At 40.9% G+C, this 26,998-nt stretch overlaps 1 protein-coding gene across 2 annotated transcripts in view; it reads right to left on the bottom strand.

Annotated features, from left to right (window-relative positions):
* MPP7 (MAGUK p55 scaffold protein 7) overlaps window positions 1-26,998 on the bottom strand; it is a 227,840-nt gene that overhangs the window by 34,340 nt on the left and 166,502 nt on the right. For both annotated transcript variants that reach the window (XM_072154085.1, XM_072154086.1), the window contains exon 13: window positions 5,589-5,759. In XM_072154085.1, the coding sequence (XP_072010186.1) occupies window positions 5,589-5,759 (171 nt within the window). The remainder of the gene's footprint in view (window positions 1-5,588; window positions 5,760-26,998) is intronic.

The raw sequence follows: 26,998 nt of genomic DNA, 5'->3' as shown, positions 1-26,998 counted from the left end.
AAATTTCTTAAAAGGACCAAAAAATCAGTCGTTATACAAAGTCCAGGAAAGTTAGTTTTATATAAAACAAGGAACAATAAGGCTCGCTGGGACCTATGTAGCTTACAAGAAGCGAATTATGCGGACTGTTGAAAAAACAGTGAGTGTTGATCCCGACAGACATCATTGACACTCTAGATGTTGTTCTTCATGGATGATTGAGCATGCACAAAAATGTATGAAGTGCTCCCAACATCTGTCTACAGCTCTACTACGGTAAACACGAGGGGTCCCCGAAGTCTCTGTACAGATCTTACCACCCGAGTGCGAACACGGAGATAATCAGAAAGTACGTGGTAGTCACAGGTAGGAAAAGATTTGAGACGTGCACTGGGGACATTCTTTGGACTTTATGATAATTCTTGGCCGATTCTGTGACCGAGGAATAATAGCAGAACGCACAAGAAAAATGTAAAGTAACGCGTCTCCAGGGGCTAAGAACAAGATGTAGAACAACACTTATGAAAACCTGAGTAAAGCAAAGCAGTGGTGTTACTGTAGCAACCATTAATATTCCAAACTATTAAAAACGGCAAGTTTTGGGTCAAACCTTCCGTTTTGGGTTTTAAAATTAAAAATAACCCATTCTCGCCGAGCTTTTGCATAATCAAAAAGCCACATAAAATGTTAACAATCAAACCAAGTTTCAATAGTTATTTGCCTCCCAGGCAACGCAATCGTGCTTGTCGTCTTCGTAGTAACAATTATTTTGTCCCGGTTACCATGGAAACACAATAGTTCTGCATTATAATGGAATTATTATATCTTTTTTACAATGAAATTGGAAGTTGTGGGGAAATTTATATTTACTTATTAAAAATGTGAATGCGACTTTTATGACATGCATGTGACTTTTGACACTTCCAGCTCAGCCGGGAGTGCCAACAGCTTGGTGCGATGCTGGAACACGATGCATATACCCCCCATGTCCCCCTCTCCTGGTTGCATTTTAGACTGTACCTTCTAGTTCCTCATGACACAAAGGCTAAATCATTTTGCAATGCTGACCTACCGCAACCAGCGGTTGTCTGCGTGAGCCAATGGAGAAAATGTATTAGAGGTGGCAACTCTGCTTCATCACAATATTTGTATATTGAACCAGTTCTCATTGAATATACATCGACTTAAATTTATACTTTTATTTATATTTTAGTGTACCTTTTGCAATTATTTGTGCTTTTTTTAAAACCTATATCTTATATTGATTTGTGTATATATATATTTGTGTCATATTACACAGATTCCAATTGTACTTGAAAAAGGGCTTTATGCCCGAAACGCATATAGTCATTGGACATTAAGCTTTTTTACTTATGCAAACTAGATTGAGGTATTGACAGCGCCGTTCCAGCAATTGTTTATTCTGTTTTATACCGCCATTTTCCACTGTGCCTATTGGTCGGATTCCCTGCTGGACAGCTCAGGGCTAATCTGTCTTACGTTTATTTATGTATATGCTCTTTATTGAGCTTAGCTAAAGGGAGAAAGTTTCTTAGGGGGAATGTTGTGTATTACACATTCCTTCCCTATGTTTCTTTAGAATGATTATTTGATTTCCTGTATATTGTTTTTACAATACTACACAAGGCGCTATTCTCTTGTTTCTTCCTTTTGTTTTCGTTTAAGAACAATCAATAGTACCGGAGTGTCAGGAATTACTGAACTCGGACCTCAGGTAACTCTGCGGGTAGTGATGTGGGACGAGCAGGGTTGGCTTCAAAGATATAGGAGCATTGTGAATGCGCCACCATTGGAAAAGGGGGGATAGTCATGTGTAGAAGAGAGCAGGGCAGAGGGTCTGAACTCGGACCTCAGGTATCTCTGCGGGCAGTGACATGGGGAACGGGGTGGTGTAGATTAGGACGAGCAGGCCGGCTTCAAAGATACAGGCGCACTGTGCATGCGCCACCATAGGGAACGGGGGGATAGTCATGTGTAGTAGAGAGCAGGGCAGTGGCTCTTCCCACCTTCCTGACTAGATGAAGGAGTCAACGGAAAAAGAATAAAAGATGTTTTTACGGCACAGCGGAATCGTACAGAAACCTCGATAGAGTCATTTGAATGCCTGTATCTCTGTCTCTAAGGAATTGTGTGAGGTTTATAATGGAGGTTTGTGCTGACAGGTTCTCTTTAAAGATTAACATACATATTTGCTACAAGTCCTTTAATTCTTGCATTGTAATTCAGCTCTCTTATGGTAAGTGGAGCAAAGCTGCAGTACCAGACACAGCCATGTACTTGGGTGGGGCGCTTTCTAAGGATTAAAAAATACAAATGACGTAAAAGAAATTTGAAGGACCTGCTCGATTTCTCCTGCGCCAGTCACAGACAGAAGTCGTCCTAACAGTTCAACCCCTTTATTCCCATAAATCCATACACTCTCCACCATCTTGTTACAATTATACTAAAGCATCTGAAGCACAGATCATGGAAACTACTATTTGCGAACATTTGATTAGTAGATGTAAAATTCTAATTTCATGGAAAATTATTCTTGGCCGGGGCTTAACCCTTAATCTCTGCATACAGTCCCCCCGTCTTTATCACACATTGTTACAATTAGGAGGATTTTTTCTTTTCGGAATTAACTAAAACAAAGAAGGAAAAGTGCATTGTGGAAACACTATCTTTTGGCAAAAGGGAATAAAATTTTCTATCACCTATTAAAAACCGCCAGCACGTATGAGATCCATTATAAGTGCGGCTGTGGATGACATGTGACAATGCCTTCCAGGAACTTTCATTTGTAAGGTGACTGCCGATCCGTATGTGCAGCTTGTAGCCGCGATACGTGTCCTGTAATAAGTACTTGAGCTTACACACATCAGGGAGGAAATTACCTTTATTACTGTAGGATCATACGACTAAGGTCATTCTGTTTTAGCCTCCACTATAATAGAAACGTATCAACATTGTATGCAATGTACCAAACTATTTCACCTGTCAATGCTGTCATGGACCACCTCGTGTGATCACCAGATCATTGAGCCCTGTGATTACTGAAGTTATGTGAGGTGGTCCGCGATGTCATCTGGAAATTTGGAGTGAATACACAGGTGAGTAAATCTTCTTTTATGATTTTAGGCATGAGTAATAAAATGGGATCAGGAACAACTCTTCCTTACCCAATGACAAAATTCATGTCCGTTCTGCTCAATTTGTTTCTACGGAACTCAGTAATCTCTGTCAGCTCCATAGAGATGAATGGAGTAGAACAGACACGTGCGGCCGTCTGCTCCACTCACCTCGGGGAGCGACGGTGGTATATAATATTACACATAGGGGCACATTTACTAAGGGTCCAAAAGCCACATTTTCTTCGGGTTTCACAATTTTTTTCAGATTTGCCCTGAATTGCCCCGGATTTTGGGGCATCGGCGCAGTCTTGCATGCGACACAAATCGGGGGGCATGGACGTTGGACAACCCGACAGATTCGGACAAACCGCAGAATTTAAAAACCAAATTGTGTCGCAAGATCAGCACTTACATGCACCGGGAAGAAGAAGGTGAACTCCGGCGGACATCAGCGGTGGAAGCGACACATGCAGGAAATTGGACGCACGATCTTAGTGAATCGCGGCAGATGTGCATTATCGTCGGACATTCTGGATCGGCGGGGTCAATGGGACGGGTAAGTAAATGTGCCCCATAAAATCTTTATTTTAAGGGGGTTATATATCTACACCTTATCACTTGTGTTAATCATGGTGCTTTGATAGTAGCAGCTAAATGTGTCTAGCCCTGAGGACCAGTAAAAAAGAAAACATAAAAGTATTATTCATAATAATGCTTTTCCACAATTTTTGTATATATTTTTTAGTTTTAATTTATATAGTGTATGTAATGTAAGTACTGGTTAAAAAGGCAAAAAGAAAGGGTTGGCCATGATCAAAAAACTTTACCAAGGTAAGTTCCAGACCCAAATAGGGTCACCCATATAGCACATATTGTTGTAAAGTTTCCCTAAATCAGGTCATGTGTTCTGCTGCCTTCCGGAGGATGGAGCGGGGGTGTGCAGGAATTTCTGCATGCCCCCTTCTGACATAACCACTCCCATAGCATTAGTTGGAGGGGCGTAGCGGATTTCCTTGCCCCCATCCATCTGTTGGAAAACAGTTGGACACAGGACAGAAAGTCATGTGACCCATCAGTTTTACAGAAACTTTAAGCAGGGTAAGTACTTTATGGGTGACCCTACTAAAGGGAACCTGCACAATAAACTTACGCTCCCCCCACTGTGCCTTTGTTGAAAAGTGCAACGGAGGTGTCCCAGTTAAAATCTGCATCCTCCAGCCAGTAAAATCCCTCCCAAAACTTTTTCTGCTTTTGTCCATATTGGCCCTGCCCACTGGTACACGGCCACATTGATCGTATGGAGTGTGAAATGGTGAGAAGATCTGCTGTTTTACACACAGTGTTTACTAATAAATTCACCATGCATGTGACAGGTGTAGTGTTCTGGAAAGGAAGTGGACAAGGAGAGAATTTCCCATCTGTGCAGGCCAATTATTGAAGAGCCAAAGAGCTGTCAATCAAAAGAGGGAGGCGTGGTTCAATGGCAGGTTGGAGAACACCTGATTCTTCCCTTCAAAAGTATACTCCTTTGAATATCAGAAAGAGTTTGGAAGGACTTTTAACCCTTTACCAGCAGGTGTTACTGGTATGAGGGGCAAAACGGTCTTGTAGCCAGGTAAAGATTTGTGATCGTGGCCAACTCCTTTTTACCATGCTTTTTTAATCAGTACTTTTATAAATATAGATTAACATACACTAGATAAACAAAATCAAAATCATACACAAGATTGTATTGTAATATTGAAATTGTAGATTTTAGAGAAAACCACTGTTTTTAATTGATTAGGATTACTTTGTAATTACAACATTGGAAAAACTGAACTTGTGTCATGACCTAATGGATAAGAAGAAACATGTAAGCTTTGGCTAAGGCCGTGGTTGAGTCATCAACAAGTTTACCGTTCTACACAAACACACGAGTAAAGATCACTTTTATCTCTTCCCTCTCATCTATCGATGCTCAAAGAGACTGAAGCCTTAACTTTACCAACTATTTACACCCCATCTGAATGTCATTGAGGAGATTTACTGTATCCGAAAACTTCTACGAAAACCCTTCTCTATCTCCAGCTTTCGACTCAGTACAGATAACCAGGTCCGTGGCAAAGTGTTCCTACTTCTTCTATTACGAGCTCCGATTTCAACACCTAATCATATATTAAGCCATAAAAAACAGGGAGCGTCTAGTATTACCCCTTATCAGTTTTACTTTTTGTTATTTGCGGTTTGCTCGAGCCTTTCCAAGTTACAATGTGACATTCTGTTGGCTGTATAAACACCCATAGACTTCGGTTCTCCAGCGCTTCAATCCCGACCTTAGAAATTGGAAAACGCTGGAAAATTATTAGCAGATGCAGACTTTTTTTTTTTGACATCATAGCAAAAATTCTAAGCAACCGGCTTTTGGAAGAAAAAAAAAAACTATTTGCAGACTTTTAACAATGCGTGTCTTTTACATAAATCCGTACTCACCAACCAGGACTATCAGCCTGTATCTTTCGTTAGCCAGCCGCCGATACGCTGCCACCTCTTCAAAGGTCGGGACATCGGCTGTGTCGTATTGGTCGCTCTTTTTACATTCGTACATGAATTTATTCGTTTTTTTATCCTTCCTGCTGAGACGAAAACTTCTTCTAAAACCGGCTGAAAGAGAAACACATTTTTCCGATCAGACCTGGACGGTTCAAGCAGCGCCATTTCATACGTATAATATTCATAAATATTTTAACAAATGTAACAGCAGAGAAATCATTACTGGCTAACCCCACCACCACCAAAAAAAAATAAAAAAATTACAGCCGAGACTGCTTTTACTTATGTACAGTTTAAAAGCGCCCGCTGAGCGATTACTTATTCATGTGCGGATCGCTGAAAAGCTGTCTATAAATCCCAGACAGCTATAGAAAAACAGGACTCCTGTGCCACGGCCAGGCAGACGGCAGGATAGTGCGGAATTTGTGCTCAGGTTTTACAGTATGGACATAAAGCAAATATTGGCTCCTTTAAAAAATCCACTTGCAGCGATAATAAGAAGTTCATGTGAAATTGTTACACTTTATTAGAAAATATTACAGCTTTTACAGTTCAATGATGATTCTGTTACATAGCCAGGACATAAGACATATATAAAACACAACACGCTAGGAAGACAGAAAACACTCCAGGACGTAGACATTGTAATACACCAATTTCATATTTGTGGATATTCTACTTTTAGATTTACCATTTACCTAAAATATATGTACTGTTCCATTATACGGAACCCGACTTGTCTTGAGTTTAAAAAAGTGATTAATAAAATGTGTTTATTATGTATAAAGTCTTGATATAAAATACCAAAAATTTTATTTAAAAAAAAAAAAAATCACAATTAGTTTTCTTAAATTATGATGAAGTAGGAACGATTTCAAAAAGATCAAAAACGTCCATGTCTACTGAGAGAAAGTACAATAATAAAAAAAAGTTACGTCATACAAGGAAGGAAGAAGAGTTTATTTATTAATTGAATTTGTGGGTAGAAGAGCTTTCATATTTTAGGAAATATCATTAGGAAAGAATAAACTTGTATATTACTTAAATATTTAAGTAGACTTTGGTCAACTATGGATAATTCTTTGCACATTTGCCATTTGGAAATGGTCCATTGTAACCAACTTTGGTCTAAGGTTTATGACCACTTTAAGAAAGTTCAAGAATCTGAAAAGATTAATAAAAGTAATAAAATGTATAACCTGTCCATTATCCCCTCCCTTCAGAGGAAACAAAATTGAAAACAAAAATAGGTGTATAAAAAAGATAAAAAAAAAAAAAACCTCTAAAAACTGGCCACTGGGTTGTACATAACCTTTTACAGACTTCTGACAGATGATATCTTGTACATCTGAGCAGAAAAAGGAAGCATTGCCGCCATGGAGATATTACTGATTGATGGTGATCAGCGTGTAATTGGTTATTAAATGAACGCAACTGTACCCCGTTACCGTTATCGTAGTCTGTGACTGTGGAAATAATCATATACTTGTTATCCATGTCCTCCACTTTTCTAAAACCGACTTTTCTAATCATGCTAATTAGCCAGAAGGGCTCTGGGGGCTGCTACCAAAGCCCTTCTATGCTGTAGCTTCACAGGCTTTGACACTGCTAAAGCACCTACACCTTCCTCCTGTGTGAGATTACAAGAGGCAGAGGGGGGAGTGCAGAGGGAGTGAAGGGAGGGTGAGATAGTAGCAGCATGCAGGGGCTCCAAAAACATTTCTGAAAGCACTTCTGCCTCATTAGCATAAGTATAAATGTTTATTTTATTAGGAAGGAGGCCATGGATAATAAATATTAGAAGATTACCACTGTCACAGTGCCTGGATCATGGAGGATATGTCCCTCGTTTATCATGCTGGATTTTAATGGTAGATTTCCTTTAAACATGCTATATAATAGTGGTTTTGCTATGATCATAATCAGCCCAAAGAACGAAGTTCAATTTCTGGAAAATTATTTGAACAGTGCAAGACTAAATCAGTGAGATAGATCTTCCCAAAAATTGTGTCGATAAACACTACGACTCTTCCAACAAAAAACAAGACCTTAAACAGTAACATCAATGAAGCAGTCAAGGCTCTTGGTATTTGCGGATTGGAAAAACCAAAAAAGTTGTACAGGGATAAAAATTACCTGTCATGAATTAGTGAAGGGTACATGATGCCCACTGTATGTAGCGATTATGTATTTACTATATGGGTGGACTACAGGACTGATATGGGGCCCGGGGGCCGAGCTACAGAGGAAGAATGGGCCATACCAAGTTTTTCAGTGGGCGGTTATAATATATGTCTCCAGCACTTGTCCTGTATTGTTCCTATGATCGTTCCAGATATTTCCCTCATCATTTCTTATACTTTTCTGTATTAATATTTTGCAGACTTTTCTGTCATTGTGACAAACAATGGAAAAAATAACTTAAGTACAAGCGAGTAACATGAGGAGATTATTATTAGAGACAAATGATCATCTTAAGATCACAAAGTGTTCCCTAAATAATAAATGTTCTGTGAAGGTTAATCCGCTTGACGGTTACATATGAATCACATGACCGCATCCACGTCCATTCTTATATGTGCTGATAAAAAAAGGCGAATCACGAGAACCTCTGCTCGAAAAATGTTCTGCTCTGAACACTGTGTGCCGGAGATACTGGCTGGAAACCAGGCCGGAGAGCGGCCAACGGGAAAAGCTATAGCATCATACCTTACAAACAGGAGATCTAATGACACGCCCTGGTAACTAGTCGCTTGCCGTTACCATAAAGAAATTTCGGAAAACTTTTTATAACTGTGTAGTTCCCCTGCAAATACCTTCCAGAAACGAATGACTAAACTGACAGCTGGGATCCCCAATCGCATCAGACTGTATAGAGACCCGCCCCTTATGAAAGTGTAATGACTTCATTATTGCCGATCAATAAATCGGATTTTCGACATCTTAAGATGGTGGAGTGCTGACCCCGATTTTGTACCTTGATAAAGAATAGAAATGGAGAGCCAACCGTCACCACTAGAGGGTGCAATTACTAAAACTGTAATTAAACCTGCTCCAGGTTTCAGTAGGTCCCTGGGTGACAGAGCCTCAGTGGGCCCCATTGTGAAGCGAAAAGACTCTCCGGTTCCCTAAAATATTCCCTACTTTATCATCCAAAACAGCCCTATCATGTTTTCTTTTTTATACATAAAGCCCATCTCACCTCCTATGGATTCAGTATGTGGGCCCCCCCAGCAGCTGTGGGCCCAGGCACTTGCCCAGGTATGCCCAGTGCTGGCGCCGGCCCTAAGAAAATTGCATAAATCAAGAGTGCAAATGACAAAAGGTAAACTCTGTCATATAAATATTAGATTTTTAATAGAATTTTAATTATAAATATATTTTTTGTTTTAAATGCAAAAAGCAGGTTTTATTACCTGGTCATCATTTCAACATTTTCTAATCAGAAATATATAGTTACGTAGTTTATAAAGTTATAAAGAGACATGTCCATCAAAGTTCAACCAAGGAAGGGAAGGGATTGGATGAGGAAGGGATTTAAGGTTGACGATCTGGAGCCCAAAATAATTTTATTTGTACAACGCATTTTGTTCTAGAACTTAGACCTTCATCAGGTACATCTAGACCAAAACACGTTTAAATAAAAATATTGCGGAATCAGTGGCTCACTCTTCAGGGCGTGTACCCTATAGGTTATCTATGGTGATTGGTGATGGTGTTATATGGGTTTCCATGTGACATGGACAAACAAACCGATTTTCAGATCCCTATTTAGCGATCTACACGGTGATCGATAAGTACTATATCAAAAAATGTAAAGGTGAAAGACCACCCTACCATACGATCTAGGTATTACATCTATTTGATACACTGAATCTCGGTCGTGCCGTCTCTATTTCTAGGGGCATCACTTTATTGGCAAAGTACCTTTCCCAGTTACTTTTTTTTAATAAGAGGACACGTGAGAATTTATTAAAGGTATTAAAGGTCAAAATTTGGTTAATTTTTACATTCTTCACTTAAATAATACACCAAACAATATGTGGAGGTGGTTGTTAGGGCAAAACAAACCACCTCCCTTCCTTAAACATAAATACCTACTAAGTGTGTGTAAATAATCAAATACCGAAAATGGTTAACAAAATTCAATATGTTTTATTAAATGATCAAAAAGCTTCCCGTAGGGATAAAATATGGAAACACAAGGACAACAACAGCCTAATATACAATGCACAAGACCTGGATATAAAAAAACATAATAGAAAGTGGTATTATCACTGACGGTACATCAGTACTGTCTACAAGGACCTAGACCTAGTCCTTCTTCCCCCAGAAGAAGCCTTGAAGGCGAAACACGTGTCGGGGTCCCTGCACATCACCGTGGTCTGTATATCTCACATTAGTGGTTTATCTATTGATACCTATATAAAAAATCTTTTTCCCTGTTTGTTCCTCAGACCAATGAGGCATGTAGGATATATCCTCTATTAGGAGACTATGTACTGTGATGCAATTTGTTTGGACGGACTAGGTCCTTGTAGACAGTACTGATGTACCGTCAGTGATAATACCACTTTCTATTATGTTTTTTTATATCCGGGTCTTGTGCATTGTATATTAGTCTGTTGTTGTCCTTGTGTTTCCATATTTTATCCCTACGGGAAGCTTTTTGATAATTTAATAAAGCATATTGAATTTTGTTAACCATTTTTGGTATTTGATTATTTACACACACTTAGTAGGTATTTATTCTTCACTTAAAGTAAAATAATAAAATGTTCTATACATCTATGTACCCTTAAACGACAGTACTGGAAAAAAAAAACAACTCACCATGCAAAAAACAAGCCCGATTACAGTAATAAAGTTAAAAAAAAAAAAAAAAAAAAAAGGATTCCTGGAATTTGGGTTGCAGGCACCAAAACCATCCAACTTCAGGATAACCCTACATGTAAAGCTTATGTCTGTATTACAACATGGAGGAGGATACATGATCATGTGGTCATCCCAATCCAGTTCATAAAACTGCACAAAGATTTAGCACTTCCTTCAATAAGGTCCCGGGTCAGCGGTCGTACAGTTGTGCAAGTCGTGTAAAACTCAAGATTTTGTCAGGTGTGATTTTGCTTAAAGCCAATTCCCCATCAAAATATAAATTTGTCCTGACCTTCTCCCCGCTATTAAACGGCTCCCCTCCGAGTAACTCTTATAAAGCGCAGAGAAGTTTATGAGTTTAGGATATGCAAAACAAATGGCGGGGAGAAGGTTTTCCTCTGGTGGGAATTACACAGCGTGTAAAGATGTCACCGTGGAGAGATTAGAAGGTAGTACAGAGAGAGAAATGATTGCAGCTTCACTCCTGATGTCAGGGCCGGCTGAAGACCTCGCTGAGAAGTGATTTATAAGAACAATGTCAGCACTTGGGTGACGCGCTAACTCTCCTAATACCTGATGGAAGACATTAAATGACTTGTGGATGACATTTCTCTTCCTGAAGTCAGGATTTGTGCCATTTTCCTCCATTTACCACCCAAAGGCATAAATAATAAGGATGTTTTATGTTCAACCCTGGCCCTCAACGACAACTAGAGTTATGACCCCAATGTTGGACATCAGTCATAGGTGTCCTATGGAGAGTCCATGGAGGAACCAAAGGCACGTCTTCCAGAAAAGTAATACTGCCATCTAATAAAGTAATGGCATGTCACTGGAACACATCGTTAGTTAATGATCAATGATGGTCTGACCTTGGATTCTGAGAATGAACGTGCTGCAGCGTTAAAGTAGCGTCCGCCTTCACTTTTTTTTAGTGCTGCTACTAACCACTGACAACAGAAACTTCTGCACTGCTCCATTCAAGTATCTGGAACCAGGAGCACCAAAATGCAAGGAAGCATTTTACACAATAAAGCTAATTTTTAACCCCTTACTTTACTCACTTTTATTGCCGTTTTAGTTCTTATCACTATCAAATTGTGGTAAGGGACTCTTTAAGTAGAAACTTCATGATCCTGCTAGTGCTGTGAGATGCTGTGTGCTAACAATGTGCTTAGATTATCAGGGTCCAGGGTTTGTCTACACTTTAATTTAGCTTCTGAACATTTTGCTAGTTTCTGAGAGATCACAGTCATGAGACGGATATAACACACAATGACACACTGTCAGCACTGCTACATCTCAGCTATAACACACACAGTGTGCCTCCCTCCACTGGATAAAGATCTTATCTCTAGGTTGTAGAGCAAACTCTGCACACTGCTGCTTGCCGGCAGGAATTGCCTGTGGCTGAACTGGTCTTGTAATGCAGGGGAGGGGCAGGAGGCAGAGAGCACTGCAGTGTGCAGACAGGAGAAGCTATTTATGAGAAGAATCTGTCTTGCCCGGCCACATTCAGTAGATTTATGTTCAGATCCTGGGGCAACCGAAAATGTATACACCATGACTGATAGAGACAGATTAGAATTATATCTGTGCAATGCTGTATTTTTGTTAACAGTGAAATAGAGAATGTGTTATTTTGTTACGCTGAGTATATTTAAGAATCTTGTCTTCATGGGAATACCCAATAAAGGTTCAATAAGAACTCTCATCTATGCATTGGTAGTGAAGTATATGGACGTGCTGCTGCTTGTGTAGGGCCCTAAACCTAGTCACAAGTTTGAGCCATCCACCTGCTCTGACCCCTTATCTACCTTCCTTTAGAGCTGCTGTATTGTATAACCCGCTGACTATTGTTCCCATCAGCACATGTACAACGTTCCAATGACTGTAACTTGAAGACATGGAACCAAACCCTGCACTAGTAATGATCCTCATGTCCAGAAGATAATTTCCAGTAAAACTATCCATTGCATCGCTGGAGCTAATGGTTGTGGTTCTTCTATAGTTCCCCAACACAAAGGTTATCATCTGGAGCGAGCCACTGACATCTGGACGATGGAGGAAATAGTTAGAATTTTCGGATTGATTGACAATGCCGATATTAGAGACAGCTGCAGCGCGAACCAGAACATGTTCCCGTCTGCGGTTTGTCAACAGTAAATGCCACAAGCCAGGATTTAACTTCTCCGATCCGACTTTCATGTAGTCATGACAGAAACATACAAAGCATCTCGGATCTTACGATGAGTCCGTGAGGTTATATGAAGTGTTTGGACTGCCTGAGAGATCGCTTCCAATGAACAGTATTTGATGGTCTACCCAAAAGCATATCCTATTACTGAAAAATACTAGAGAAGCCATAAAAGCACAATGCATAACAGCCACTTCTGAGGAGCGGAGAGGAAATCGATGCAGGCAGATCATTTACTTCTATGCACACAGCTGCTGGGGGAATGTGATGTACATTACAGAAATGACCTGTTATACCACATCATCCTCCGCTCTAAACTTCTAGACATATCGGACTCCTTAAAGGGGACAGAAGAACCACTATTCTATAAACTACTGTATTATTATAAAGTTTACCGTCATTGGGTGCAGTACCGCAATCCATACCATAGGGGGCACAAGTGCCTTTGCTTCCTACGTCGAAAAATTTTAGACTAAACACCGTCTCAGTCAACGTGTTTCAGTCAATGGATCAATAGAGAACGAGGGTATTATTTCACCGACTGTAATGAATACAAATGGCTGGGGTCTCCATTTCTCCCGGCTGAATGTGGAACATGCATGGAAATGTTGGCATAGACAGACTGGTTTAATTTACAAGAAGGGATCTTATCAGATTTTTCTGACATTCTTCCAGAACCACTTTGCCGTGCTGACAAAATACGTGCAAACATAATTACTCATTGATGAAGTCAACAAGACCGGTCTACTGCAGCGGGGGACCCGTAACAACCGGGCTGTATACTCCTGCTGCCAAGTACTTAGAAGGGAACAATTTATGTGCCACTGAGGGGGATAGACCTGTCCAGTCACTGCCAGCACGCCATTTATTATAGCACTGGATAACCGTCTGTATGAAATAAAACATGACATGGTGACCCGCAATGCTCCCTGGTAGCACAAGGGACCCAGATATTAGCTCCACCATGACACAATCCAAAGTACTTTGTAGGAACTTAACATCTGCGTTTTGCATGTGCACTATTCTGCTCTATAACGAAGCAAAATGCTGAAATAAATGAGGGAATGATTCCACAGGATAGGGCCTAACCTGCTAATCTGTGGGGTTCTCAGTTATGATGAAAGGAGGAGACAGTTGTGTATGTTTGCTCCATTCATCTCTATGGAGCTGAAGGAGATTGGTGAGCGCAGTGAACTCTGTCAGCTCCATAGAGATGAATGAAGCAGAATGGACATGCGCTGACGTCTGCTCCATTAATCTCGGGCAGTGACGAGGGATCCAACGGAGGTACCTGGGACCCCTTTGGACTATCCTGTTCCATTATCTCTATCACTGATACCCCCACGGATCAGCAGGTTAGACCCTATCCTGTGGATAGGGGCTAACTTGCTCGGTAAGAAAACCCTTAGAGTCTTTCATCATAAAATGGCCGCAGATGGAGGATCACGTGATCTTTATCTGTCCATGACCGATTGCCCTGCCAGGACCTTATGAGAGTATCATAAATATAAGTTCAAGGTAGGGTAGGGCGATTGGTCATGGACAGATAGAGATCACATGACCCTCCATCTGTGTCCATTTTATTGACAGGAATGTCTGGCTGATGAGGTAAAATACTTCACTTTACATATCAAGAAAGTGTTACAGAACTATTACTAGCTGTATATAGGTAAATTACCTCAAAAAACATGAGGTAAATTGGACAACCCCTTTAATGATCTTCTTGTACCATGTATGGTGGACAATTTAACACTTTCCTCTTTTATATCTATATCCATGTGTACAATTTAGTAACTTTGCTTGCGACTTCCTTTAGCCCCCCGTTTATAACGTGAGGTAAAAATCAGATTGTTTACTGCCCCTCCGCTGCAGAGCTAAATCAAGTCCGTTAATTGAACGTGCTGCCGGGGCTGCAAGCGATGGGCCGCTATTGCCGGAGTGATGACATTATACGTAAACACAGACATCGGCTTTGTGAACATTTTCTCTCATCAAACTGAACTTTACAGCTAGTAAATGACAAGGAATGAGCGCTGCGGTCAAGCAGAGTGTCAGCAGATTTATTTTGAAGACTTTAATAAAGATCAGACTGAGATTTATATGTGATGTCATGATGCGGTAGTGGGATATAAACGCTCCTAGGCGTCTGCTTGTATTATACTACTTGCCTGTTATTTTAGAGTTTGCTTATATGACGTAGCGGAAGAAACAGGATAGGACTTTGTGGTAGATCATACAACGAGATCACATCTCAAATGTAGTAGTGAGACATTGCTTCCATGTAGACATCATTCACATTACTATGTTACTCCTGTCATTGACAGCTGGACATTGTCATCTCCTATGTCAATAATGTGGGGCAAGATTATTGAAAGGGAATCTATCAACAGTGTTAACGTCTTGCCCTGGAGAGCTGTGTAAACATTCCTTTATTATGTGGTGTTAGTAGCATCAGGACTGTGAAAAATGCATTTATATTCCAGGATTGTAGCCTTACTCGGAGCAGTGTGTGAGATCTCATTACTAAAAATAGCACTTTTCTGCTAGTGGATATTACAGCAGTTATTTGGAGGGAGGAGGGGATGTGTTTTCAGAGAAGATATCATTAGCATCAGAGTGATCCGAGTCCAGCTACCATTCTGGAATATAAATGCATTTTTCACAGTCCTGTGGCTACTAATATCATACACAAAGTTATGGTTACACAGATCTCCAGGGACAATCCTACCACTGTCTACTGTTTTGTATGCTGAGTAAAGCTATAAGTGTTTAGCATCTTAATACCACTCGAGCAGAGAAAAAAAAAAAAAAGATCTTCGACAACCCCTTTAACGAGTCAATGTTCAATCCAAGAGCCATTGAGATTCATCATCAAGTTTCTGATTGCTCATAGAAACCAATCAGAGCTCAGCTTTAATTATATAAACAGCTGTGGGAAAATGAAAGCTGAGCTCTGATTGGTTGCGTTGGTCTAGTTCTGCTCTAGGAGACGTATGATAAATCTCCCCCAATATTGATTGTATCTAGAGTTGGACGAGAAAATCGCTAGTTTTCCAAGCCCCCTAGACAACATGCATCCAACTCTAGTAATAATACAGGTTATTACAAAGTCCTTAGCGGCTTTATGTCTTGATATACATTATTATTTTTTCCATCATGCTTGCATTATATAAACTCTCATGAAATGACTAAATCCACTAAGGATTACCAGACATTAGAAAAATTCAATTGAGAAAATGCAGTGGCTGAGTGTTGTCAGAAGTAATTTCACATGTGCCAGCCATCCCCGAGCATAGAAACATCCGTGTGCTGTACATGTCTACTAGACCCGGCCTCGTCTCTGGAGAAACTCCCAGATTTATCCTGCCTTAATAAAAACCCTGGATATGTCTTCAGTGAATAAGAAAACATTGAGGAGAACAGTAAACAGATGATTTTCATCTGTGTACGCCATATGTTCACAAAAGCCTCTTGTTGGGGAGCGATGCAAAAGACTTGGCTACTAGGAACATGCAGCCCGTACAAAACTTTCATTATCGGCCTTGGGATCACTCTTAATAATTATAGAAGGCTGGCAAAATAACTCATGTTTTGAGAAGATCACTTAAAGGTGCGCTGTTGGAATCGAAATCTAATAGACTGGAGCAGGGAAAAACTAGATGAAAGAAAGAAGATGGGGGCGGAGCATAATGTAAGCGCCATCTTTGTAAACTGAACTACTGGTAGGAAATCACTAAAAGGCTAAAACCATTGTATAAAATAATACATTTTTAAAAAAAGCTGACTCAGTTGGGATCACATAAAAATATGGAACCCATTTGCAAATATCCCTAATGAAAAAAATGTTTAGGGATCAACACTTGGAGGTAGAGCTTAAACTATGTATGGTCTGAACCTGCAATTCACATCAATCTGTCCTTTTTTTTCCCCAATATTTATTTTAGCAAATAGTTTTTCCGCAAACCATAAGGTTACTATGATTTCGGGATCCGACTACACAGCATTTGTTTGTAGTCTGTTACCATGGAGACAGATAAAGCTGTATAGAAAATAAAGATATAAATTTTAAATAAAACAGTAAAAAAAATATTCTATCATAGGACAATGATTTATACATCCTGAGATCAAATAAGTTTTTGAAAGAGAGGTGTAGTCAGATACTTGTTCAGCCAGACATTTATTTCCATTCAGAAATGTCGTACAGGCAGATCCCGACTTAAGAACACCCGAATTACAGATGGACCTCTCTGCACACTGACTTCTGAGGAATTTCTCTGGGTGCTGGTGATTTAATGTGCTTTATCCCCAGACTGCAATAATCAGCTTTAAGAGTTATCAAAGATGTCAGCAGTGAAGCTTTATCGCTAATTTGTCTTCTCTAGACAATCCAAAAATTTGAAAATCCAGTCGTCCGCAGGATAATTTTTTTTTCTGGAGTCACACTAACAAAAAAACCCATTTCCAACTAAGGTTACATTCACACACATGTGAATACACCTCTATGGGCTCACGGCCCTGTACGGGAGCGGTACAGTGCAGCACACGTGCGGCACTGTAGCGCTCCGTAGCCTGTAGAAAGATAGGACATGTCCTATCTATATACGGAATACGGCGCTGTGCGCTGTATATTCCTAAGGAGAGGGGCGGGGGTGAGCAGCGCTCATCCCCTGCTCCTCTCCGCAGCTCCGATGTATGCCCGCCGTACTACTGAATGTAGCCTTACATAAAAATTCAACTTAAGAACAAACCTACAGAAACCATCTTGTATATAACCCTGGGACTGCCTGTATTACATTGAGAAGACCTAGGATAGGCTCCATCCGAGGAGCTAATGAACCTAAAGATTGGAGGATGGGGGCAACACGTGATATTTCAGATATCAACTGATAAACTATGCAATAATTCATCACACAAGTCTTGGCTATATAAGCCTTTATAAACTGGAAAAATAACCCTACTGGGCAATTTAACCACATGCTGCCTCGTCTATCCAAGCTCTGAATATTACATAGTGGGAATGGCCGTCCAAGTAACAAAGGAATGGCTAAAGTGTATAAAAGAAAAATCTGTCTAGACAAGCCAACCCTCTAGATGTGATAAACTACTTGATATGTGGGATTCTGACTACTGGGAACCCCACCGATCACTACAAAGAAACCCTCGGGATCTCTTTCATTGCCGCTGGGAGTGGTGATTGTACATTGCTGCCTTGTACAACTCATTTTAAGGTGCAAAAATAAAGGTCCAATAAGGACTACTTTAAACTAAAAATCTCTTAGGTTGACCAAAGGTAAGTATCAATATTTTATTAGGTCCGATGGATGACAGAAGGGTTAAGAATGTATTTGTGGAAAAGTGTAGAGAACTAGGAAACTCGGTCCAAAACTTTTGAGTGAAAATGTTTTACCTCCATATGGCCTGGACATCATCAATGGTGAGAATTTGGACATACAAAGGGGACTAGTTTCAGAGCTTCGTAAAAGGTATCGGCATCTGAACCCTAAACACTCTCATCCCATGTACGTTGTGCTGGAAATCAAGTGAGATAACTTTGGCAGTTTCCGCTGCTAGGAATTGTCGAGCGTTTGCCTGGAGATGGGATGAGAGGTGCGGCAATAAACTTGTTCCTGGCAACTGCCTAAAGCTCTAGGAGGAACAGTTCACACAAAGGTGAAGAAACGCTGGATCAAAGTCACAACAACAATATTCCATGTTCAACAAGAGCAAAGAAAACCTGAACATGCCGAGAACTTAAAGGCACAATACAAAATATACCACATATCGTCACGCCTCCAAGAGAACGCTTCATGTAAGACCAACATTACATCTCCTTCGCTTAAGGCAAGACGTCTTGGACTTCAGTGTCCTCTGCTTTCCGATAGCAAATGGCTTTTTTATAACTTGCTTATTATATGAACATAAAATTGTTTGGTACTAATTATTGTTGGCACGAATAGGAGACTACATGGTGCTTTCTGCTGATATCAGTCAGTATTGCGCTACCGATCCATATTGTAAGGATATTACTTGTAACTGTGGAACGATCACCTGTTGCCAGTTTTAGGCTATATTGGATGCAAGCTATTGCCATCATGTGACCCTCTTTATACCTACAGAGGCTAGAGGTAACATGATGTAAATTCCCAATCCAGACAACCCCTTGAATGCTTGCCATTGACCTGAGATATTCAACTTGTAGATCATTGAGTCTTCACCAAAACCCCCTTTCCGACATTGTAACATGTAACAGCACGTCATATGTCAGAAGATGGTTGGCTAATCAGAAGATGGTTGGCTAAATCCAGGGAAGAGGGCTTAAGGCCAGTTTAAAAATTTAGTCTGAAAGCTACTTAAAGTTCTACTTTAAATTTTACTTTGTCATCTTATTATTTTACGGTCACAAAAGTCCCAACTTTTTAATTCCTCAAGGTACCATTTAGTATCAGAACAAATCCTGCCTAATGTGAACGTCCCCTTTATAACACCAGGATCAAAGAAACTGCACCGATTGATATCTAAATGCATAATCCTTTGTTTTCCTGCATCAGAGCTGCAAATCCCCTCTTTAGCTCCCCCTAGTGGTGCATCCGAGAAGATAGAATTTTATCATATAACCCAATGGGGGGGGGGGGGTATCAATGTGTCCCAGGCTCCGTCAGTTTACTGGAGGAAACCCTAGTCACTGTGTTAATGAATCTGGTTTAGGATAAGACTGTCGGTTTCCAGTTTAGACCTACTTTAAAGTGGTCTAAACTCTGCGTCAGGATTTTTGGCGCGGAACCACCAGAATTGTGGCGCAAGTGTGTTAATACATCCCCCCCTATGTCTCTGCAGGAGCATTGGAGCGGAGAAGAGCCTGATCACTCCAAAAATGTACTAAAAATGAACTGTCAGAAATTTGTGGATCTATTAAAAAATAAAAACAGTGTTGAGGATTTCAGCTTGGGAACGGTACCAAAACATCAAAAACTATAAATACCCCTAGACGTATCCACATCTATCTAAAGTCAAAATGTGAAATGGAGGATCCACTCACAGCACTGTTATAGATGTTCGTGTTTATTGCGACCTTAGCCTGAAAAAAACCAACTTCCGGAAGATATTAAAATGCACATAAAGACACATAAAATGAAACAAATATAATATCTGAAAGCAAAACACAGGTTAGCATATCAGTGGTTACACTCATTCCCAAAGGGCGATCCTTGGGAGACGGCGGGACGGGTGATTGGCATGAAATGTGATGTTCCTAGCATTGGACAAGACACGACAGGACGCCGTGAACCACCAGTCCTACCTTTCTCTCTCCCATCGGCTCCTAAAGTATTGCAAAATGAAGAGGGGGAAAAAAACAGGAGAGAACAAAAGACAGAGACCAAAAGAGGATTTAAGTGATGGGAAAGTAAGACAGAAAAGCTGTTTCGTCCAGTTGCTCACCTAGATAGGTTCCAGTGTTATGAGCGGCAAACTCTGCATCTTCTGGATGAGGTATAAAAGCGCACAGACCAAAGCCAAGAAATAAAGCAGAACAGTTAGATGGCCAGCCACAAGAGCAAAAGAAAAGTTACTCAAAATAATGACATTCTGAAGGACATAAAGCACGACATACACAACACCCGCAGAAATCTGCTTTTCTGTTTGTGATTTGGAGAAGAATTCCCAACGTGCAATTGTATCGTTCTTATAGAACCTTCTCGATGCCAAGAGCCCGGACTTCAGGCCATGATATTAAAGAGGACTCTGGCATGTAAGAGAGAGCCATCAGAGACTCTGCACACTATAAAGAGCAGAGGTATAGTATAGAGCAATGTGGGGGTCATTCTGTAAGGAGATTTTCACCTAGAAAGTATCGAGGCCGATGGTGGCAATAGTTTCCACCACAAGCAAAAGCTGCAGATACTAATAATAATGGGTAAGCTCAGAAGCAGGTGCCTTTCACATTAAAAATACAATACAGTCATATCGGCAGGCAGCATGTTATAGAGCAGGAGAAGCTAAACAGATTGTAAATAGTGTCCTATCTGCAGACAGCATGTTAGAGAGCAGGATGAGCTGAGCAGATTGTATATAGTGTCCTATCTGCAGGCAGCAGGTTATAGAGCAGGAGGAGCTGAGCAGATTGTATATAGTGTCCTATCTGCAGGCAGCAGGTTATAGAGCAGGAGAAGCTGAGCAGATTGTTTATAGTGTCCTATCTGCAGGCAGCATGTTACAGAGCAGGAGGAGCTGAGCAGATTGTATGTAGTGTTCTATCTGCAGGCAGCATGTTTAGAGCAGGAGGAGCTGAGCAGATGGTACATAGTGTCCTATCTGCAGGCAGCATGTTATAGAGCAGGAGGAGCTGACCATATTGTACACAGTGGGGCAGATTTACTTACCCGGCCCATTCGCGATCCAGCGGCGCGTTCTCTGCGCTGGATTCGGGTCCGGCCGGGATTTATGATGGTAGTTCCTCCGCCGTCCACCAGGTGGCGCTGCTGCACTGAAAAGCATCTGAACGCACTTCAATACACCGAGCTGGACCAAGTGAAGGTAAGCGCGTCCCAAGCGACACATTTTCGGTTTTTAAATGCGGCGGTTTTTCCGAATACGTCGGGTTTTCGTTCAGCCACGCCCCCCCGATTTCCGTCGCGCGCATTCCGGCGCCGATGCGCTACAATCCGATCGCGTGGGCCAAAATCCTGGGGCAATACAGGGGAAATCGGCGCAAATCGGAAATATTTGGGTAACATGTCGGGAAAACGCTAATCGGGCCCTTAGTAAATGACCCCCAGTGTCTTATCTGTAGGCAACATATTACAGAGCATGTGGAACTGCTCAGCATTTCCTGCTCTATAACATGCTGCCTGCAGATAGGACACTATGTACAATTTCTTCAGCTCCTCCTGCTCTATAACATGCTGCCTGCAGATAGAACACTATGTACATTCTGCTTAGATCCCTATGCTCTACAATGTGTTTCCTCCATAAAGAACACTATTTAAAACTGCCCAGCTTATCCTACCTACAGATAACATGCTGCCTGCAGATAGGACACTATATACATTTTGATCAGTCCTTGTTGCTCTATAACATGCTGCCTGCAGGTAGGACACTATGTACAAACTAACCCTCTTAAATTAAGTTTATAGACCCCAAAGGGTCTTTATAAACTAGAAAGCCCCTTTAAATGTTCTCTCCATATTTTCCGATGGTAATTTTACAGTGGAGCTTCACAAACTATCCAAGACCATACATTTCCCGGAGTATAATGTGTTCCAGGAACTTGCACTTGAAAGGGATTCATTACACAAATTAACAAACAGAAAAGCAATTTTCTGACCTTAAGACAGAGCACGGTTACCAGAATTGCCGGGAGGAAGCGATCTATTTCATTGTTTAGAATAAACATGACCTCAGCCCTTAAAGTGAATTGAGGTTACTTGTGTTTTTCGAGTCTGTGTCATTTCTCTCTCCAGAGCTTCCTTGCGGTTCCTTTCTCTTTCGGATAGTTGGAATATGTAGGATTTATTTCTCATTGGTCACATTTATGGCTCCAATGCCGGATGTTTTTAGCATTAGTATTTGTTGTGCTTTATCTTAGTGAAAGAGTATCCTAGATGGATATCCATCCAGGGAACAATGTATTAGAAGAATCTGATTGGATGTAGAATATTTAGAACAGGTCCCAGGTCATTGGAGGCAATGAGGGACGGATGCAAAGTATTGCATCCCTCCTCAGCCTCCGCTGAACATATATGTTGCTCTTCAGGAGGGAGATTCCCAGTGACATCACTGGGGAACCCTCCTGAACATTATTGTTAACTTCTCCTCCTGCTTTCAGGGGGAAAGGGAGGAGCGGGACGATGCCCTCTGTTGAAAGGACATGTCGGGAATCTTCCTGCAGTGTCCTTACAATGGATAAAAAAATTAGATGCAAATAAAGTCAATGAGACTATTTATGTAAGAAATCAAGGTAAAGTGATTATCAAGTTTCTATTTCTGCTTGTGAATTTTGATAATTGTAATGTCGGGTATTTGATAATGAGTTATTAATTTGCAAATCTGACAAACTTGGTCCAGCTCCAACTATTATGAACATCTTCAGATTTTAATCAGTTTCTAATTGGGTATTTTTGTATCCCATACATAAATAACTTTTGTAGGATCCTGGTAATGAAATTCACCAGACACCTCCTATTTACTTCCATGTTGGTTCTAGAAGCCAAAGGAGGTCTGAGGACTCTTTAAAGAGAAATTAATGAGTCCTGTAGTTTCAAATATCCCAAATCGGCTGAATGGAAAGTTCTCATCCTAGAAGCCATAAGGCAGGAGGTGGGTAAAAATATATTAACTTTTCAAGTGTTTTTCTCTGTACACAAGTGCCTATAAGTGCAGCATTTTATTGCAATCTGATGCTTGTTTGGTATATTTCTAGGACTTTTTATTTTATTTTTAGTTGCCATACTGCATGTGATTATTGGTAGAACCAGTTGATTTAAGCATTGATTGATGTGCATTGGGTTGTCTCCCCCTTCCTATATTATAGGTACAAGTAGGCTAAATTGCAATGGGTTTGGGATGTGCGTGTTGAGAGCCAGGGTGATCAGGGGACAGTCCCCTCAATCCTCTGAATATATAAGAAGCACTTTCATCACCATCGTTCCAATTATTTCCATAGGGGCTACCGGAACAGTGCTCACACAAGCTCAATGATTCTACATTTACTCATTCTAACCTCAGCTCTACCAATTGTGGGGGGTCGCAGCAGTTAGGCCGCCAGTGATCTGACGCTTATTCCCTATTATGTGCATAGGGTAAAAGTGTCTGTGGTGGGACAACAGGCTTTGGGCAAATTATTCTCTGATCAGTTCTACATAGACTGTAAAAAGTGCTCTATACCGAAAATACTATTCTATAATGTATGTTTATTGGCTCCCTATGATGACCTTCCGTTGTCCTAGACATGGGTTGTGTAGACCCCATTACACTGCCTCTATTCTGCAAGATGTGAGATGGACATGACAGTAACAGTGAATGTTTTTTAATGTACAATCTCTATAAATCAGAATAATCCCGGTTCTCCCTGCACTCGTCGTTATTGAACATTTGAGCGACGTGAGATGATTTCCGTTCTTCTGGGGTCGACACTATACATTGAATAACAATCAGCCACACATATGTTTTTATTACATCTCTCAAAATGAAATTCAAATTTGGAAGCTGTAAAAAAGAAACAAAAGAAAAAAAAAGAGCAGAAGCCCGGGAAGTGCTTTATTCTTTACATGTCAGGACAGTCCGATTGGAAGAGTTATGGCTCTGGCTCGTAATGACCGTCTTCAATATTTGTAGTAGAATCTGGAGTGATTATATTGTAAATAATTTGCTTATCATTACTAGTATGATCAAGTGTGGAGGCGTATAAACCAACCGGGGGCGAGCTACGGGAATGGGCTACAATCCCCATACAAGGGTAGGCTTCTTATAGAAAACAGTGTTAGAATAAGTCCCTAATAGAGTCACCCATATCATACTTAACCTGATAAAGCCTCATATTCGCTTCTGGGAACTGACACCCCAACTCTTCACCGAGGAGCAGCAGGACTCAGGATTTCCTGTGATGTATCCGTGTCCTGCTGCCTTCTGCAGATGAAGAACAACTGTGCAGACATTACTGGCAGCACGCCCCCTCCATCATTACCACTCCCATATCAGTGTTTGGAGGGGCATGGCAAGGACATCCACATGACCCTCCAATTACTGATATGGGAGTGGTTATGACAGAGGAAGCCAGGACATCAAAGGAAGTTCTGAGTTCTGCGGCCCGCAGCTCCCAGTAGCAAACAGGAAACATGGCAAGTATAATATGGGTGACCTTATTAGGGTCTTACTTACCCTGTTAAGTTAAAAATTAAACATTTGTGAAGGTTTGGTAAGTGGCGAACCCCTTTAACGTCCAGTCTGTAGCCTCTTTACGTAAAAATGTTTCCTTGCTTACTTGCCTAGATATGTCAAAAGGTGATGAACTTAAAAGGACATGTACAACAGGATGAAAGACTGTATGCAAATGATCCTGAGGGGCTTAAGGCTCCATTAAGACCTAAGGAGCCTGAAGCCCCTCAGGCTAATTTGCATACAGTCCTTCATCCTGGTGGTAGATGCCTTTTAAATGTGTCTTCCAGGAATACTGGAAAACCCATTGGGGGTCGAAGAGGTGTCAGCAAAAAAATAAAATAAAAGTACTTATCTACCCATCTAACATTCTCCTACATATGTCTGAAGACAACTTCTGCATCAGCACAGAACAGGCTCTAATTCACTGCATTGTGGCAGACGTAGTGTTAACACTCCATACTATAAAGAGCTTTTATATATGTTACAATATAATCAATGTAAGATTTTTCACAACTAAAGATAAGCAATGCAATTATTCAGATTTATATGTCAAAAGCAAATTAAATAAGTGATTTATTTCCTATAATGCCTGGTTGATAAGTGATTTATTTCCTATAATGCCTGGTTGATTTCCCAGAAATGACCGCAAAGAATAAAGCACTTATAGTAAGCTTAACAATTAAAGAGACATGCCACCTTTACACAACGGAGGGTAGACATTTTGTATCCTGGTGCAATGTTTATGGACATTAAAGGGGTTTTCAAGGAATTTTAGCGCAGGAAATAAGGCAAAACAAAAATGTAAACATTGACTTACCCGTTAAAGCTAACAGCACTCTGGTGGCTCCCCCTGGTGTGGCAGTGACAACATCACATAAATCTATAGTCACCTATGAATATCAGTTGAGGTCATGTTTCTCCACAGGGTTGTACCAGTTAGTCCACAGGATAGGCTATAATAAGCCGATTGGGAAGAGTCTGAATGCTGGAACCCCCACCAATCATTAAAACATGACCACCCTCCAGGTCCCGTTTTCATGGGTGGAGCAGTAGTTTGAGTATATGTCGGGAGAGTCGGAAACTGCCTGCACAACCATCTCAGACGCTCCCATAGACAGTGCCCCCCAGTTCCCTGGATTTCGGGGTGTCGTGTTCTAATGATCGCTGGGGGTCTCAGCAGTCCGGCTATCAACGATCAGTTTGCTATGTTCTGTCTACTTGAAGCTGGTACAACCCCATTAAGCATTTGTGCTAAACAATAAAACCAGCCATAACTATCCTCAAAATAGACCATGAATAGTTGAGAAATCCCCTACTCAACTGTTCAATATCCGTTAAAGGACACCTGTCATCAGGTCTCTGCCACTAGACCTGTCACTACTACTTTATGGAGCAGCTCACAAGGATCCCATCCCAGCCTTTATCTAGTTATTTCATACATTAATCATTATAAAATCATCTCTTCTTTATTATATAAATGAGGCTGGTCACATGATCAGAGGCAGTGATGTCAGCCCTGTTACCCCTCCCCTCTCCTCCCCCTGCTCATGTCTGTGTGTAATGTATAGTAAAGCATGGCTAGTGTGTTTGCTGCATCTGCTGACATGCTGCATCCTCCTAATATACAGGTGAGAGACACAGACATCAGCTACACATGAATCTGACATGTTCTGCTGCAACATGGCTGCCTGGAGCTGCTGTATCTCTCCTAAACACACACACACACACATGCACACACAGGCTGCAGGGGGCGTGGCCACCAGCACCAGGAAGCACATCATTATACAGCATCACACCATTATACAGGCTGTCAGTCATGCACTGGGGGTGTGGCTGTGCCTCCCACTCATGAATAGAGTGGACAGCTTGAATATGCTAATGCTTCACTGGACATTTCACAGGTCATTTGCATACAGCTTTAGGACCTCATTGCTTAGGTTTACAGGCATGTAGAGGGACAATGAAGGAATAGAGGCATTGCTCTCTAATGGCAGTTTATGAAAATATATTTAGTTTAGGGAGGTTATTTTGCATGACGGGTTCTCTTTAAGGACTTGTGCACCCAATCAACTTTGCCTTTGCCTATCCTCAGGACTATTCCTGGCCACCACCTTTAACAGGTAAGTCATTGCCCTCCCCCCTTTTATTATATGTGTTATATATTATGTTATGTTCTTAGGCAAGTTTTATAATCCTTGACAACCCCTTTGAACCCAAGGACGATTACATCGCCACAACAAAGCTGTTATACAAATCAGCAGCCACCCTGGACTTGAGGTGACACGTCTTCTTTAACACCTGCTACATACAAAGCACACACAAAATACACACTACAATACAACAAAGGGGAACCACAGGGGGAATACACGACAAAGTACAAATGGAAACTTTATGGAACTACATT

This window comes from Engystomops pustulosus, chromosome 5, assembly GCF_040894005.1.
Source record: "Engystomops pustulosus chromosome 5, aEngPut4.maternal, whole genome shotgun sequence".
Taxonomy (NCBI): domain Eukaryota; kingdom Metazoa; phylum Chordata; class Amphibia; order Anura; family Leptodactylidae; genus Engystomops; species Engystomops pustulosus.
Note: the sequence above shows the minus strand (reverse complement) of the source record. Positions and strands in the feature narration are given on the sequence as shown.